This window comes from Phocoena sinus, chromosome 1, assembly GCF_008692025.1.
Source record: "Phocoena sinus isolate mPhoSin1 chromosome 1, mPhoSin1.pri, whole genome shotgun sequence".
NCBI classification, from domain to species: domain Eukaryota; kingdom Metazoa; phylum Chordata; class Mammalia; order Artiodactyla; family Phocoenidae; genus Phocoena; species Phocoena sinus.
The window spans coordinates 164,876,161-164,890,485 of record NC_045763.1 but is presented as its reverse complement, the minus strand read 5'-3'; the positions used below and the strand labels follow the sequence as shown (position 1 = coordinate 164,890,485).

The 14,325-nt window shown below is 45.1% G+C and overlaps 1 protein-coding gene across 9 annotated transcripts in view; it reads right to left on the bottom strand.

The window, feature by feature from the left end:
• Positions 1-14,325, bottom strand: part of TLR5 (toll like receptor 5) — a 56,052-nt gene that overhangs the window by 29,079 nt on the left and 12,648 nt on the right. For 5 of the 9 annotated variants that reach the window (XM_032649923.1, XM_032649896.1, XM_032649888.1 and 2 more), the window contains 2 exons: positions 8,931-9,007; positions 2,813-5,531 (listed from right to left, as the gene is read on the bottom strand). The exons of 1 other annotated variant lie outside the window; for it this stretch is intronic. In XM_032649923.1, coding sequence (XP_032505814.1) covers positions 2,951-5,531; positions 8,931-8,947 — 2,598 coding nt within the window. In that variant the 5' untranslated portion in view covers positions 8,948-9,007 and the 3' untranslated portion in view covers positions 2,813-2,950. Of the gene's footprint in view, positions 1-2,812; positions 5,532-8,930; positions 9,008-14,325 lie in introns of those variants that run through there. 3 more of the 9 variants (XM_032649931.1, XM_032649940.1, XM_032649949.1) reach the window with 1 other exon arrangement.

Sequence of the window (14,325 nt, the reverse complement as noted above, 5' to 3'; positions counted from 1 at the left end):
CAGGATACAAAATTAATGCACAGAATACACTATACACTAATGATGAATATTCCTTGCATTCCTATACACTAATGATGAAAATTCTGAAAGTGCAATTAAGGAAACACTCCCATTTACCATTGCAACAAAAAGAATAAAATACCTAGGAATAAACCTACCTAAGGAGACAAAAGACCTGTATGTAGAAAACTATAAGACACTGATGAAACAAATTAAAGATGATACAAACAGATGGAGAGATATACCATGTTCTTGGATTGGAAGAACCAACATTGTGAAAATGACTCTACTACCCAAAGCAATCTACAGATTCAGTGCAATCCCTATCAAACTACCACTGGCATTTTCCACAGAACTAGAACAAAAAAGTTCACAATTTGTATGGAAACACAAAAGGCCCCGAATAGCCAAAGCAATCTTGAGAAAGAAAAACAGAGCTGGAGGAATCAGGCCCCCTGACTTCAGACTATACTACAAAGCTATAGTAAGACGGTATGGTACTGGCAGAAAAACAGAAATATAGATCAATGGAGCAGGATAGAAAGCCCAGAGATAAACCCACACACATATGGTCAACTTATTTTTGATAAAGGAGGCAAGAATACACAATGGAGAAAAGACAGCCTCTTCAATAAGTGGTGCTGGGAAAACTGGACAGCTACATGTAAAAGAATGAAATTAGAACATTCCCTAACACCGTACACAAAAATAAACTCAAAATGGATTAAAGACCTAACCGTAAGGCCAGACACTATAAAACTCTTAGAGGAAAACATAGGCAGAACACTCTATGACATAAATCACAGCAAGATCCTTTTTGACCCACCTCCTAGAGAAATGGAAATAAGAACAAAAATAAACAAGTGGGACCTAATGAAACTTCAAAGCTTTTGCACAGCAAAGGAAACCATAAACAAGACAAAAAGACAACCCTCAGAATGGGAGAAAATATTTGCAAATGAAGCAACTGACAAAGGAATAATCTCCAAAATATACAAGCAGCTCATGCAGTTCAATATCAAAAAAACAAACAACCCAATCCAAAAATGGGCAGAAGACCTAAATAGACATTTCTCCAAAGAAGATATACGGATTGCCAAGAAACACATGAAAGGATGCTCAACGTCACTAATCATTAGAGAAATGCAAATCAAAACTACAATGAAGTATCACCTCACACCAGTCAGAATGGCCTCATCAAAAAATCTACAAACAATAAATGCTAGAGAGGGTGTAGAGAAAAGGGAACTCTCTTGCACTGTTGGTGGGAATGTAAATTGATACAGCCACTATGGAGAACAGTATGGAGGTACCGTAAAAAAACTAAAAATAGAACTACCATATGACCCAGCAATCCCACTACTGGGCATATACCCTGAGAAAACCATAATTCAAAGAGTCATGTACCAAAATATTCATTGCAGCTCTATTTACAATAGCCAGGACATGGAAGCAACCTAAGTGTCCATCAGCAGATGAATGGATAAAGAAGATGTGGCACATATATACAATGGAATATTACTCAGCCATAAAAAGAAAAGAAATTGAGTTATTTGTAGTAAGGTGGATGGACCTAGAGTCTGTCATACAGAGTGAAGTAAGTGAGAAAGAGAAAAATACTGTATGTTAACACATCTATATGGAATCTAAAAAAAAAAAAAAAGGTTCTGATGAGCCTAGGGGCAGGACAGAAATAAAGACACAGACGTAGAGAATCGACTTGAGGCCCTGGGAAGGGGAAGGGGAAGCTGGGACAAAGTGAGAGAGTAACATGGACATATATACACTACCAAATGTAAAATAGATAGCTAGTGGGAAGCAGCTGCATAGCACAGAGGTATCAGCTCGGTGCTTTGCGACCACGTAGAGAGGTGGGATACAGAGGGTGGGAGGGAGGCGCAAGAGGGAGGGGATTTGGGGATATACGTATGCATATAGCTGATTCACTTTGTCATACAGTAGAAACTAACACAACGTTGTAGAGCAATTATACTCCAATAAAGATGTGAAAAAAAAAGAAAAGAAAAAGAAAGGATAAGATCGGAGATGCCCTGACATCCCTGGTCAATTTAACTTTCATGGCACCTTCTGTGAGGTAGAGGCAATCACGCCTACAGATAAGAAAACAGGCCCAGCGAGGGTGTGTAACGTGCTCGAGGTCACACAGCTCATGAGCAGCAGAATCCGAACTCAAACCAGGTTCTTGGTCCAAGTACAAGTTCTTTCTGCAACAGACTGAGCGGTTGATAAATGAGATGTAGGGGGAAATAAAGCTGAAATAGTTGGTTGCTAAGTCACGGAGGTTCTTGAAAGCCAGCCCAAAAGAAAGGTTGCAAGCCAAAAAGAATATTCACGGCCCACTAGGGTTAGACCCAAAAGGTGAGAAGAAGAGGAGCAATATGGCCCTAAGAGATCTAGTTATTCTCACCCCAGCTTCTTTGGAGCCACCTCTTATCCTTGAGACTGAGAGTGACCTACGCTGAGCAGTGGCATTGTTCCCATGGATATGGTAGGAAGCACACCTGTTTCTCTGTTTTCTACTTAATGTTGTTCTGCTATGTACAGAGCCCTCAGAATCACCGAGCAGCCCCTTCTGGAACTGAACACTGGAGAAAGGGTGTCGGCCATCTGTAACTTCTCCCAAGGTGCCCTTCCCACGACTAGGATATATCCCGTAGTCGATGCAACAGGAGAGAACAGTGTTACCGGGTCTGAAAGGAAATCGATGGAGAGCGGGAACCGTTGCGGGCAGTTGCAATTTTCTAGATCTATTACTTTGCATTTGGAGATCAGTGAAACAACGTCGTGTTGCTATGAAAATCAAGAGATTTATGTGGTTCTCATCGTAGGAAAACAACAACTTCATAAAGGACCCCAAATGGTAACTTAGTGGAAATAAAAAGGGAAGAGTTGCTTGTGGCTTGAGATAAGTGGAAAAGTGCTCCTTTGACTAAGAAATGGTGGGTACACTTTGCAACTGAATGTCATTGTCTTTCTTCCTTTCCTTTTCTTTATTTAGAATGAGCTGAGAGAGTTTGTTGAGAAACCAGCCAACATCCTGGAGATCCTCAGGCCACCTCAAGTACTGCTGTTTCTGGACGAATCCTCGGATGGAGCGATGTTTCATCAGCTGGTACTGGGACAGGGACCCCACCACCACCATGATGAGGGCGCCACTGAGGTCAGCTAAGCACCTGCTCTGGGCGTAACTGAAGGCTTCGAGGCACCACCCGTCTCTAAGGAAGTGTCTGCTCACGAGACAGACAACCTTTCTGCTGCTCCACAGGGCATCCTGGATGTTGGCGATGTGGTTTTCCCCAGGCAAAAAGTCTCTCTCTTCAAAGCACAGGTTAAATCTGTTTCGATCGCTGTACTGGGCATCCAGGTGTTTGAGCAAAGCATTCTGCACCCATTCAAAGTCTTTGCTACTGAAGCACAAATAGGCATCGTATTTGTACGTCTCTGATTCTCTTCCCTTGATGGGGCCCTTGAACACCAGTCTCTGGGTTTTCTTATAACAGATGAAACAAAACCCCCGAAACTTCGTAACGATGAGGATGGCCACGAGGAACAGAGTCAAAGTGACAGTGAAGAAGGTGAAAAGGGAAAACTTTAGGGACTCTAAAACTTCCTCTTCATCACAGTCTTCCGTGGAAAGAGAGTAGAGGGAAGCCCCAGCCATGGAGCTCGGGTACATGCAGTATATGTCTGCCGGAGAGCCAAATATTGTGACGTTGGTTTGATTGAGCCAACTGATAAAAGTGCTAAGTTCACACTCACAGATGAACTTGTTATGAGTTATGTCCACGGCACTCAGCGATGCAAATAAATCAGGATCAGGAGAGAGGAGCTGGTTTCTGGATATATCCAGGACCTCTAAATTAGCAGGTAAGTCACCAGGAAAAAGAACGGTCAGCCTGTTGTCCTTGAGGCTGAGTCCCCTCAGTCCAGTCAGATGACGAAATACTCCTGGTGGAAGGAAATTCAGGTAGTTTTTATTCAAATATAGGACTCGGAGATGGGAAAGCCCTTTAAAAACATTCCAGCAGAACCCGGCTTCCCAGGCAAGCTGCAACATATTTTCTTCAAGGAAAAGCTCTTCTAAGCTGGGGTTCTCTGAAGGGGCATGGTCTTGGTTACAAAAGGAAAAGCGATTTTGATTTAAAATGAGAATCTGGAGATGGGGTACCTGGAGAAGGAAGTAGAGATTATCCAGATTTTCCAGCCTATTCTCTGATAAGGTGATGAAGTTAGCTGTAAGTGCGATGTTTGGCAAAGTAGCCAGTTTATTGCCACTCAAGAAGATACTAGGTATGCTTGGAAGAAAATCAATAGTTTTAAGGGCATTATCCCGGAGATCCAAGGTGTTTAACTTTTCCAGGAATCTGAATGTTTTGTCCTGAATGATCCCGATGTGATTCTTTTGCAGATCAATATAGGTTACCTTAGGTAGTCCATAGAAATTAGAATTATACAATTCCCCCAGAAGGTTATGTGATATATTGAGAACTTGGAGGTTGTCGAGTCCATAAAATGCTTTGTGTGCAATATTGTTTATCTTGTTGTAGGCGAGATTCAGAACCTTCAACTCCTTGAGCGTCTCGAAGAGTTGGAAGTTCAGGGAGAAGATAAACCCATGTGAAAGGTCCAGCTGTATCACTGAGCTTCTGGCCAGGCCGACAAAGGTGTGCTGGTCAGGGTCTTTGATGTTAGTGAAGCCAAACCCAGAACCCATCACGTGATAGGTAAGAACCAAAGAGAAAATCTGGCTTCCATTGATGGCATTGCTGAAGTTTCTTGTGATGTCCACTGCCCAGCCATTGCCAGAAACATCTAGGGTTTCCAGGACCATGTTTCTGAATGGGTTCAGACACTTCCCCCAGTCCACTGAGACCCTGCTGTACAGCTTATTATCAGCAAGGCTTAAAAAGGAGAGTGTTTTTCCTTGGAGGGGTTTGAGGTCGTGCTCACAAACAATGGTTATTTGGTTGAGGGAAAGATCGATGGACTTCAAGGAATTCAATTCCCGGAATGAATGATGAAGGTAAAGACTCTGAATCTGATTTTTGGATAGGTCCAAGCGAGCCAAAGACCCCAAGTTTCTGAAATAACCATCTTTTAATACAGCACTGGAAAGACCACAGTAAAACAGTCGAAGTTCGGAGAGATGGGGCAGTTCCTGAAAAGCATCTGGGTGCAAGAAGTCTATCTGACTTTTGCCCAGGTCCAAGATTCTGAGATTGGGCAGATTTTGGAAGGCTTCTTTGTCAATGGTCAAGGGGGTAAACTGAGTCCCGAGCTCCAGCAGCTGCAGCTGCTCCAGGAAGGGGAAGGATGCGGTTGTGACTGTCCTGATGTAGTTGAAGCTGAGCAGGAGACTCTTGGTGGTGTTGGGGACCTGAGGGACTTGGGTGAGGTTGCAGGAACGATATAAGGCTCTCCAACCATCGAAGAAGCAGGAGGAAATTCCAAGCGCGGGACTGGCCATGAGCACCATTCTTAAGAGAAGGTCAAGGTGGTCTCCCATGATCCTACGGAGAAGGGAGAGTGAAAACACAGGAATCTAAGCTCAAGGCATTGCGCACGGGTGCTTAGGGCTTGGGGGTTTCCTCTGTGATGTGGTTGTTTCTTAGACCCTTTGTTTCTCTGGATCCAAGGCTGTAGCTGTTGGCAGATACTGTCTGGTGTAGACAGAGCTTTTCTCACTCTCTATCATTTATGTTGCATTTTTCTACATAGCAAGCACAGTTCAAAGTGCTTTCGAAATATTTCATTTAACCTTTATGATAACTCTGCATTCATTCCTAAGTCTGTGCCTTCATTCATTCAAGATTTGCCGATGGAAGTTGGAGAAAACAGCAGGAGGAGATACATTTTAACTTCACCTCAGCCAGGGACCCCATTCCTAGCCCAAGGCAGGCTCAGCTGAAGAGTGGAAAATAAATCCACTGATTTTCTTCCCCCTCTAACCCGTCAAGGATACTAGGTCATCTCCATTCATCCATCCTTACTCCCTACACAGTGCATCTCATAATATAAAAACTGGGTACGTCGTTTTCCACAAAGAGTCAGATTTCAACAGTTGAACAAAAATGTATTAAGCACCTCCTGCACGCCTGGCACTTGTGTGACCCCATGAGTGTACAACTGAACAAAAGACAGTCCCCTTGCCTAAGCCCAATAGATGAATTCACTGTCTGAGTTGAGCATTTGCTTCACACACACAGCAGCAAACAGCACTGAATGAGTGTATCTGGTTATGTTCCCAGTGCTGTGCTGGGAGCTGTGAGGGGTACAGAGAAAGTGCACGAGGGCCCACCCCTCAGAGAGCTTCGCCTCTACCCATCTGCACGGCACCTCCACCTTGGTGCCTGCGAAGTATTCAACTTGCTCTATGTGTAATATCTGAAGGCCTCTGTTGGCGGGTAAGGAAAGACCTACATAGCTCAGAGGGCAGGAGAATGAGGGGGAAAGAAAAGACAGAAATAGGAAGAGGGCCCTGGTTTATAAAACCATCGCTGGCACAGTTTCAATATCAGGGTAGACAGTGTGAAGCAGTCATGGTGCTAGAGAGGGCACCAGCCCTGGACCACTTGCCGGCTCTGAAGACGTTTCGCTGTGTTGGGGTAATTTGTGGTGGGGTTTCCATAGCACCTTTGAGGCTGCGACACACAATTTACAGCAAATCAGAAGTAGACATTGACTTCTGAGTTGACCCAAAATATCAAAAGCAGGCATTTACACATTAAGAGTAGGGCAGCGTGGTATACTGATGTATACTGTCAGGTGGGATACAACTATTGCCATTTCATATTTGAAATTAAACAATTTCCTATTGGTAGAAATTAAATATAACCTACCATTAAAAATAAACCAACAACCAGACATTTAATAATCATTAGAAAAAACTCGCTGAGAATGTTTATCACGGCTCTTAATTTCTCCACCATTTCCACCCAGAGGCTCAGGGTAACAACAGCAGGGTCATCTCTGTTCTCTGAAACGTCACCCACACTTCAGCAAGTCCTGTCAGTTTCACCTTCCAAGTCTACTCGGTTCAAGCCGCCATCTCTTGATGGGGCTAGGCTTGAGACTTCTTACTGGTCTCTCTTATATCTGGGCTGACTCTCCATTTTCCAAACAGCAGCCAGGGTGTTCTTTTAGAAACATAACCCAGGTGATACCACGCCTCTCTGCACAGAACCCTCCGTTCTCCTCCCACTGCTCTGGGAATAAAACCCTGCAAAGACTTCCTTCATCCAGCTCTTGCCTGTCTCTTCAGCATCCCCCTCCTCAATAACTTACTCAATTGATACCTGCTGAGCATCTATGTATCTGGCACTGTTTTAGGAAGAGGAGATACAGTGGTAAACACAATAGACCAAGCCTGCCCTTTTGCTCTCCAAAAATGCACATTTGCATCATAAACCAAAACTTGCACCCAATTTCAGAGGGTTTACTGACCTCCTGAAGGCTACCCCTTTCAACCCCATGATGAGAACCCTTAGTCTACATATAACAACCACCACGTTTTATGTTCTAGAACGGGGCTTGGGAAACTTTTTCTGTAAAGGGCCAGATGGTAAATATTTTAGGCTTTGCAGTCCAAATACTGTAGTTTGCCAACCTCTGTTCTAGAAGAAGAGAGACTAGAGACTCTGATTTCACAAATGAGGATTTTAAGTGACTGCAAGATAAATGTGTTCTGATATTGAACTCATATTTTCAGGAAAGAACTAGCTTGGCCCCCAAGCTGCTGACAGTTTTGCAGCTGTTGTTTTATCCAAACATCAGAATGAATTCTCATCTTATGTAATCTGACAGGAAAATCCCTGCAGAGACAAGGAAGTGAGAACACCAGCTCAGAATAAGAGTTAAGATGTCTAGTTTCAATTCTGTCTTTTTACAGACCACTCAGGGCTGGCCTCCAAATGCCTACACTGTACTGGGTGGCTTGACCCTGAATTTGTAGTAATATCAGGTGAAAGAAAGCCCCAAACAATACATATTCAAGATACTGAATTTTCAAGTCCATAATAGGGAAGCTAAAATTAGGGCTTCCCTGGTGGCGCAGTGGTTGAGAGTCTGCCTGCCGATGCAGGAGACACGGGTTCGTGCCCCGGTCCAGGAAGATCCCACATGCCGCGGAGCGCCTGGGCCCATGAGCCATGGCCGCTGAGCCTGCGCGTCCTCAACGGGAGAGGCCACAGCAGTGAGAGGCCCCTGTACCGCAAAAAAAAAATAAATTAATTAAATTAAATTAAATTAAACCGTAAGGTAGATAAGGCCAGTTGAACAAACAGATTTTAAAGAAAATTATTTGGGCTTATGTCATATTACAAAGATATCGTGCAGACCTATTTTCTTATGAAATACAGCAAGGTGTGAAACAGCTACATCTTCATCTCTGAAGCAGTCTTCTTTGGGTCAGGTGCCAGGACAGGCGAGCAGAGGGACCAGGTGAGCTGAGCTGACAGGAGTGTGGAGGGGTTATTCATGAAGACAGAAGCTGGGAGGAGGGACCACCCACGCAGGGGTGTCCTGGAATGAGAGCCAGGAGCTAAAACGCGTTGAAATAAATATGAATGAGCACTGATATAGGGCAAATCTAATTCAAAGATGAGAACCGGGCGATGAAGTTGTTTCAGACCTGACCAGACCTCAGAAAGATGAGTGAGCCAGAATGAAGTGTAGGCAGTGAGACAGACCAGGTGGGCAGCAGCTATGGACTTTGGGAACCCAAGAGAGATGAAATGACCTAAAACCCCAAACCCCTGAATGCAGGTCGCTGACCGCAGCTTCTGACCCAGCGGAGGAGGGCGCCATCTAGTGGTGGCTGGAGTGAGTTCTCTGAGGCAGCAGGTAGAGGAACCCGACAGCGCGCTCCTAAACCATTACTGAAAAGATGGTGAGTAGCGACAGGTACTTACACTGTTAGTTCTGCCATCAGGCGACATAGGCATTCCTTCCTAAAAATCACTCAGCTACTTAGAATCACACAGGGCTTCTGGGAAAAAAGAAGACGGCGTATAGCACTCAAAACCTTCATCAGCGGCACCAGAAAACCTCATAAAAATGGTAGCACCATCTTATACGTGTTAGGTGGTTAAGAAATACATACACACTACAATAAATATTCCTTTACCTTGTAAAAGACCTGAGGGTTGCTGCCTCGGGAGCTACTGTGAGGTGCTGGACGGAGGGGGTTATTTGGTATCAGGGGAAGTTGTACACCAGTTGGGGATTGGTGTTGGCTCAAATCACAGGTGGAGCAAGGAGGTCACTGGCAGATTTTTGAGGTCTTTTCCTTCCTCATATGTAGGTCGGTTCAGCTGGGTACAGTTTTCTTCATTTAAACTTAAGATATGGCACAGAGCATATGCAAATTTCATGTTAATATGTTAATGTTGTTCCCTAATATATCAATATTGTTCCTTAATATGTCAATTGTGTTGGAACAGATTCATTACTTCAGAACAAGCATTATAGCAGAACTGACTGAACTCTCATTCAAGGCTAACAGTTCCAATTAAGAGTAGAAAAAAAGGAGGTTCTATATATGAGTCTACCCTCTGTGCCTGTGTGATAGAGTTTGGAGAACCCATGGGACTGGCTTGGGAATCATCTCTGGGGACCAGTGCGGACTCAGGTCCCAAAGGGCTCAGAGACTCAAGTGGTTAGTGTCACCTCCAGCAGCTTCAGCTGGTTCCTGTTTCAACAAGAGACTGAACGGGAGGAGGAAGCTCTCAATCCCGGCGACACATTAACCACTGGGGAGCCTCGAGCCCGCTGAAGCCCAGGCTTCCAATAGACCAGTTAAATGAGACTCCTAGGGATGGGCCTCAGGGGTCTGTACTCTTAACAAGTATGCAAATTTTGTACACACCCACATTTTAGAATCACTGGTATAAACCAATGGTTCTCTAACTTGGCCACACACTGGAATAACTGGGGGACTTTAAAAACAATACAGGTACCTGGGTCCCATCTGAGAGGTGAGGTTGTTCTGGGGTCTGAGGCCGCAGAAGTGAGAGGCCCACGTACCGCAAAATAAATTTTAAAAACTGCTGACTCCACAAATCAGACATAGAACTACCACAGGACCCTGCAATTCCACTTCTGGGCATATATATACCCCAAAGAATTGAAAGCAGGAACTCAAACAGATATTTGCACACCACGTTCATAGCAGCATTATTCACAATAGCCAACAGGTAAAAACGATCCCAGTGCCCACTGACAGATGACGAATGAGATAAAATGTGGTATACCTACGATGGAATACTATAAAGTCTTAAAAAGGAAGGAAATCCTGGCACATGCTTCATCATACGTGAACCTTAAAGACGTTATGCTAAGTGAAATGAGTCAGTCACAAAAGCACATGTACTGTGTGATTCCAGAGATGAGGTCCTTAGAGTAGCCACATTCGGAGAGACAGAAAGTGGAATAGAGGTTGCCACGGGCTGGAGGAGGGAGGAGGGAGAGCTACGGTCCTGTAGGTTCAGAATTTCTATTTGGGATGATGAGAACTTTCTGGAGATGGCTGATCGTGAGGGTAACACAGCAATGTGAATGTCCTTAATGCTCACTAAACTTAAAATGGTTAAAATGGTAAATTTTATGCCCTGTATATTTTACCACAATCAGAAAATAAATGGTAAATTTTATGCCCTGTATATTTTACCACAATCAGAAAATAAAATTAAAGAGAAAAAACCAACACTGCTGCTACCTGAGCCTAACTCCTGGAAATTCAGCTCGGTAGGTCAGGTGGAGCCGGGGAAGTGCATTTTATGGCCCAGGTACTTTTTTTTTTTTTTTTTTTTTTGCGGTACGCGGGCGTCTCACTGTTGCGGCCTCTCCCGTTGCGGAGCACAGGCTCCAGAAGCGCAGGCTCAGCGGCCATGGCTCACGGGCCCAGCCGCTCTGCGGCATGTGGGATCTTCCCGGACCGGGGCACGAACCCGTGTCCCCTGCATCGGTAGGCGGACTCTTAACCACTGCGCCACCAGGGAAGCCCTGGCCCAGGTACTTTGAAGCGAGTGGTCCTCAGGCCATGCTTTGAGAGACGCCGGTCTACAGGATTCCCTCCAACTCAGAAGCCCCGTGATTCTCTTAGAGGAAGAGGGCTGGTAGGAAATTCAGAGGGCTGTGGAGAACTGGGTTTTGATTATTGAGGCTAACTTGTGTCGAGGGCTCTGAGGGGTAACAGGAAGAGCACAATCAATGCGGGCCTCAATACTCCTGCCAAGCGCTGTTAATTAAGATAATGAGGCCAGAGGGAGAAGGGTCGGCAACCTCTCCTTTGAGTAGAATTCATTTAGCTTTAATCCCAGCCGTCAGTAGAGTGGGTTCCCTTTCTTGACTTAGTAGTTGCCTGCTCAGCAGAGCCGCGGGCCTCACGTTGGGTGAGTTACGGGCTGTGGTGTCTCCACGGGCAATGCGGAAGCCTGCACGCAGGGGCACCTCTGCTCCCTGGGCAACACAGTTAGCCTGCAAATCCCGCTGGCTGGGGCCAGGGCTTGCTCCTGGGCTAAGTTAAATGCTTGATCCTTAACAAATAATACTCATAATGGGCTCTTTGACAGGATCCGGGATTCTGAGCTTGGCCGCAAGGCTGGAGAGAGAATGTTTCTCCTGGCAGGTGGTGGCTCACATCTGGCAGGCGGTCGGAGTGCTGGGCATGGAGGACCGCTGTCTGAGCAAAACAGTTCATTCATTTCCAAATGGAGAGGGTTTCTCCAAGGTTCACATAGTAATAAAAATCCTGGACTGACACCTTATTTTTGATAAAGGAGGCAAGAATACACAATGGAGAAAAGACAGCCTCTTCAATAAGTGGTGCTGGGAAAACTGGACAGCTACATGTAAAAGAATGAAATTAGAACATTCCCTAACACCATATACAAAAATAAACTCAAAATGGATTAAAGAGCTAACCAGTAAGGCCAGACACTATCAAACTCTTAGAGGAAAACATAGGCAGATACATCACAGCAAGATCCTTTTTGACCCACCTCCTAGAGAAATGGAAATAAAAACAAAAATAAACAAATGGGACCTAGTCAAACTTAAAAACTTTTGCACAACAAAGGAAACCATAAACAAGACTAAAAGATAACCCTCAGAATGGGAGAAAATATTTGCAAATGAAGCAACTGACAAAGGATTAATCTCCAAAATTTACAAGCAGTTCATGCAGCTCAGTATCAAAAAACTATCAACCCAATCCAAAAATGGGCAGAAGACCTAAATAGACATTTCTTCCAAGATATACAGAATGCCAACAAACACATGAAAAGCTGCTCAACATCACTATTAGAGAAATGCAAATCAAAACTACAATGAGGTATCATCTCACACCGGTCAGAATAGCCATCACCAAAATACCTACAAACAATAAATGCTGGAGACGGTGTGAAGAAAAGGGAACCGTCTTGCACTGTTGGTGGGAATGTAAATTGATACAGCCACTATGGAGAACAGTATGGAGGTTCCTTAAAATCTAAAAATAGAACTACCGTATGACCCAGCAATCCCACTACTGGGCATGTACCCAGGGAAAACCATAATTCAAAGGGAGTCATGTATCACAATGTTCATTGCAGCTCTATTTACAATAGCCAGGACATGGAAGCAACCTAAGTGTCCATCAAGAGATGAATGGATACAGAAGATGTGGCACATATATACAATGGAATATTAGTCAGCCATAGAAAGAAACGAAATTGAGTTATTTGTAGTGAGGTGGGTGGACCTAGAGACTGTCATACAAAGGGAAGTAAGTCAAAAAGAGAAAAATAAATACTGTATGCTAACATTCCATATATATGGAATCTAAAAAAAGAAAAGTGGTTCTGATGAACCTAGGGGCAGGACAGGAATAAAGATGCAGACGTAGAGAATGGACTTGAGGACAAGGGGAGGGGGAAGGGTAAGCTGGGATGAAGTGAGAGAGTGGCATGGACACATATATACTACTAAATGTAAAATAGATAGCTAGTGGGAAGCAGCTGCATAGCACAGGGAGATCAGCTCTGTGCTTTGTGACCACCTAGAGGGGGGATAGGGAGGGTGGGAGAGAGACACAAGAGGGAGGAGATATGGGGATATATGTATATGTATAGCTGATTCACTTTGTTATAAAGCAGAAACTAACACACCATTGTAAAGCAATTATACTCCAATAAAGATGGTAAAAAAAAAAAAAAATCCTGGACTGAGTCCACATGTGAATACGTTCAAGGTCAGCCTCGGAAAAAGGCTCAAGGCCAGCGGACACGGTGACCCTCCCAGGGCAAACATGTTCTCCAGATGCAGAATACAGCATCCCATAGGGACAAGCCAGCAAACGAGCACTCTTGAAGGCTGCAATGTCGCCGGGGCCATGGTCCTTCCAGCCCAGCGTTCCGCCTCTGACAACAGTTCCAATAAAACCCATGGGTGACTGCAGTGCCTCGAACCTAAGCGTTTGCTCCCCAGATACAAGTCCAGCTTCCTCCCCAAACCACCATGACTTTGAGGCTCTTCTGGGTGTCCTCTTTTTCATTCAACACCACCTCTTTTCGTGGTGACCATCTGCTGTACCGAGAATTTGTGCTTGTCCTAGAGTAACTCTTCCCAGGCCGAGCCTCCCACTCTGTACTGGTCACTGCTGGACGCTGGGGAGTCCCTGCCTGCAAGGGTCTCAAGGTTTCTAGAAAGACTCTAGAGCAGGGATGCCCCAAGTGATGTCCCCAGACAAGCAGGATCAGCACCACTTGGGGCCCCACCCCAGTCCTCCTGAAAGAGAAGCTCTGGCGCTGGGGCCTGGCAGGCTGTTTTCTCAAGCGCTCTGGGTGATTCTGATGCATACTCGCATCTGAGAACCACTGGGTTCAATTCTGGAGGGAGGAAAGAAATATATCCTGATAACTACAATAGCGCAGAGTGGGCATCTTCGCCTACATGCTCGTCCCCACAGAGCTCTGAGCTTCCTCCCTTCCCTCATCCTCCCGGTCTTTGGGAGGTATCATTGTTTCCCCATTTATACACATGAGAAAACTAAGGCCCAGAGCAGTTAAGTAACTTACTTAAGACCACACAGCTCTGTCCACCCTCTAAGCCTAGCGTCTCTGGTGTGGCTGCACAAGTGGGTCAGTACAGGGGTACTGCTGTAGCCCACCTCTTGGTCATCATCTGCTGATCTTCTGGTCACTTCCCCTGGGTCACAAAGGGTATGAGCCCTGGCTCCCAGGGGAAGGTGAGCCTCTCAGCCCCTCGCCCCTTTCAGCTCCGTGGGAAGGCCCACCCTACCCCGAGATGGTCCCTTCGAAATGCTGA